The 2,055-nt window shown below is 55.3% G+C and overlaps 1 protein-coding gene across 1 annotated transcript in view; it reads right to left on the bottom strand.

Moving 5' to 3' along the window:
* The window catches only part of STRA6 (stimulated by retinoic acid 6), a 10,737-nt gene extending 8,981 nt beyond the window's left edge, over positions 1-1,756 (bottom strand). Inside the window, exon 1 of the mRNA XM_008939860.1 lies at positions 1,632-1,756. Coding sequence (XP_008938108.1) covers positions 1,632-1,756 — 125 coding nt within the window. The remainder of the gene's footprint in view (positions 1-1,631) is intronic.
* Positions 1,757-2,055: the final 299 nt, after the last annotated feature.

The raw sequence follows: 2,055 nt of genomic DNA, 5'->3' as shown, positions 1-2,055 counted from the left end.
GTTCCTGCTGTCCAAAATTATCCAGGCTCTGGAAATCCAGAGCACCCACCTGCAGGATAACAAACCACTTTTTGATATCACTAAGGCTTCAGCATCCAAATCCAGAGCATCCAGGAGCTGTCAGATGCTGTCGCCATCCTTTTAGTGACCATGGCTTGCTGCAAAGGAGGACACCCAGAAAACACCCAAAAGGTTTTTTAGCAGAGGTGTGGGTCGTGCAAGTAGGGCATTCACCCTGGGAAGCTGGGGCTGGACAAGGAGATTCCAAAGGCTGTTTCACAATGGAGAAGATTAGGGATGAGGAGGAACCCTTTGGGCTTGTCACAGCTGGCATCTCCTCCTTCTTGCCCTCAGGAGTAGGTATCAGTCAACTGAGTGGAGTAAAACCCATCCACAGAAGACTGAGTCAATAGGGGGACAAAAGATTCTGATAGATGGGCCTTGAGATGCCCCACCTTGGGAGACACCTTGGATAAATTGCCCTGTTGCTCCATGCCTCAGCTTCCCCTCCCTATAGCACTTTTCTTGTCCTTGGGAAAGACACTCATCGAGGAGGGCACCGAGTGCTGGGTCCTTGTGACGAGGTTGGGCCCTGGGGTCCCATCTCCTGGGCAAACACAGCCCTGCTCTTGGGAACATGCTTAGCTTCAGTGCAGATCATCACAGACTGAGAGGGAACAGGCTCTACAAGACCCACTGATACACCAGTCATGGGGGGAGAAGCCTGGGCCAAGCCTTGACAAGCCTTGCAGGGAAGAAGTTGTTCCTTATATCCAACCTAAACCTCCCCTGGGGCAACTTGAAGCTGTTTCCTCTTGTCCTGTTGGTTGCTCCTTGGGAGAAGAGCCCAACCCCCACCTGGCTCCAAACTCCTGTCAGGGAGCTGTGGAGAGCCAGAAGGTCTCCCCTGAGCCTCCTTTGCTCCAGGCTCAGCACCCCCAGGGCCCTCAGCTGCTCCTCACAGGACCTGTGCCCTAGACCCTTTCCCAGATTTTTGGCCCTTCTCTGGCCACGCTCCAGCCTCTCAAGGTCCTTCTTGGAGTGGGGGTCTCAAAAAAAAAAGGGATAGAAAACCTGTTCAGGGTCACCATGCTGTGCAGGGACCCAGCCAAGCATCCAAACCCTGCTTCCTTACCAGTAGATGAGGGTGTGCTGCCAACTCCCACCTCTAACCAAAACTGGCCTGGCTGGGGGGATTAAGGCAGGGGACCCATCTGCCAGGCTGTGTCATGAGGATAGCTTCAAACCCAGAAGCGTGGAGCCAGAGCAGCCCTCTACAGGCCAGCAAATGCTCAGAGGAGTCAGGGCACCAGGTTATCACCATGGACTTGACTTTGTATTTTGGGGCAAATTAAGCAAGAGGGAGCGTAACTAATGCAGGTACCCACTGCACTGCAAGATTTACTCCAGCTCTTACCAGAAATGCCCTAAAGAAACAAAGCATTTTTAGGGGGCCAAACCAAATCTTTCCAATCACTTCTCACTCACACAGGGATGAATCTTGGCTCTATCTCTAGGAGACATCACTCTAGGGATAGAGCAGCCAGGCGGGAAGCTGCCAGCTGCCCAGGGTGACCCCAGCAGGGACAGGGTGGCCGCATGGCACCCGCCAGCAAAGCAGGGCAACTTACTCGTCCTGTGACACGGCTGGCTCCACGGTTTCGTAGATGTACCAGTCAGACACGAGGTCATCGGCGCCGGCGAAGCTGTGGTCCAGCAGAGCATCCTGTACCCCCCCAGAGCTGTTGGCTGCCATGGCTGCCTCCTTCCTCCCTCTGCAGGCTGGGGAGAGATGGTGAGAAGCAGAAAGGGATCTGGCTTTCCCAAGGTGGGTCTTTCCAGGGCTCTTGGAAAGGCAAGGACGGAGGCACTGGGTCAGGAGGCTTTATCTCCTTGGGTCACTCCCGCAGCCGGGGAGGGAGCAGGAGCTTTCAAAAGCCTGCTGTGCCTCCAAGGATCCAGCTTTTATCTGGACTTGGAGGGAGGGAGAAGGGGCGAGCCCCCCTCCCCACCACAGAACCGGAGAGCTTGGGGCACACCTCACCATCCCCCGGC

Source organism: Merops nubicus, unplaced genomic scaffold (assembly GCF_000691845.1).
Source record: "Merops nubicus isolate BGI_N331 unplaced genomic scaffold, ASM69184v1 scaffold47034, whole genome shotgun sequence".
Lineage (NCBI taxonomy): Eukaryota > Metazoa > Chordata > Aves > Coraciiformes > Meropidae > Merops > Merops nubicus.
Note: the sequence above shows the minus strand (reverse complement) of the source record. Positions and strands in the feature narration are given on the sequence as shown.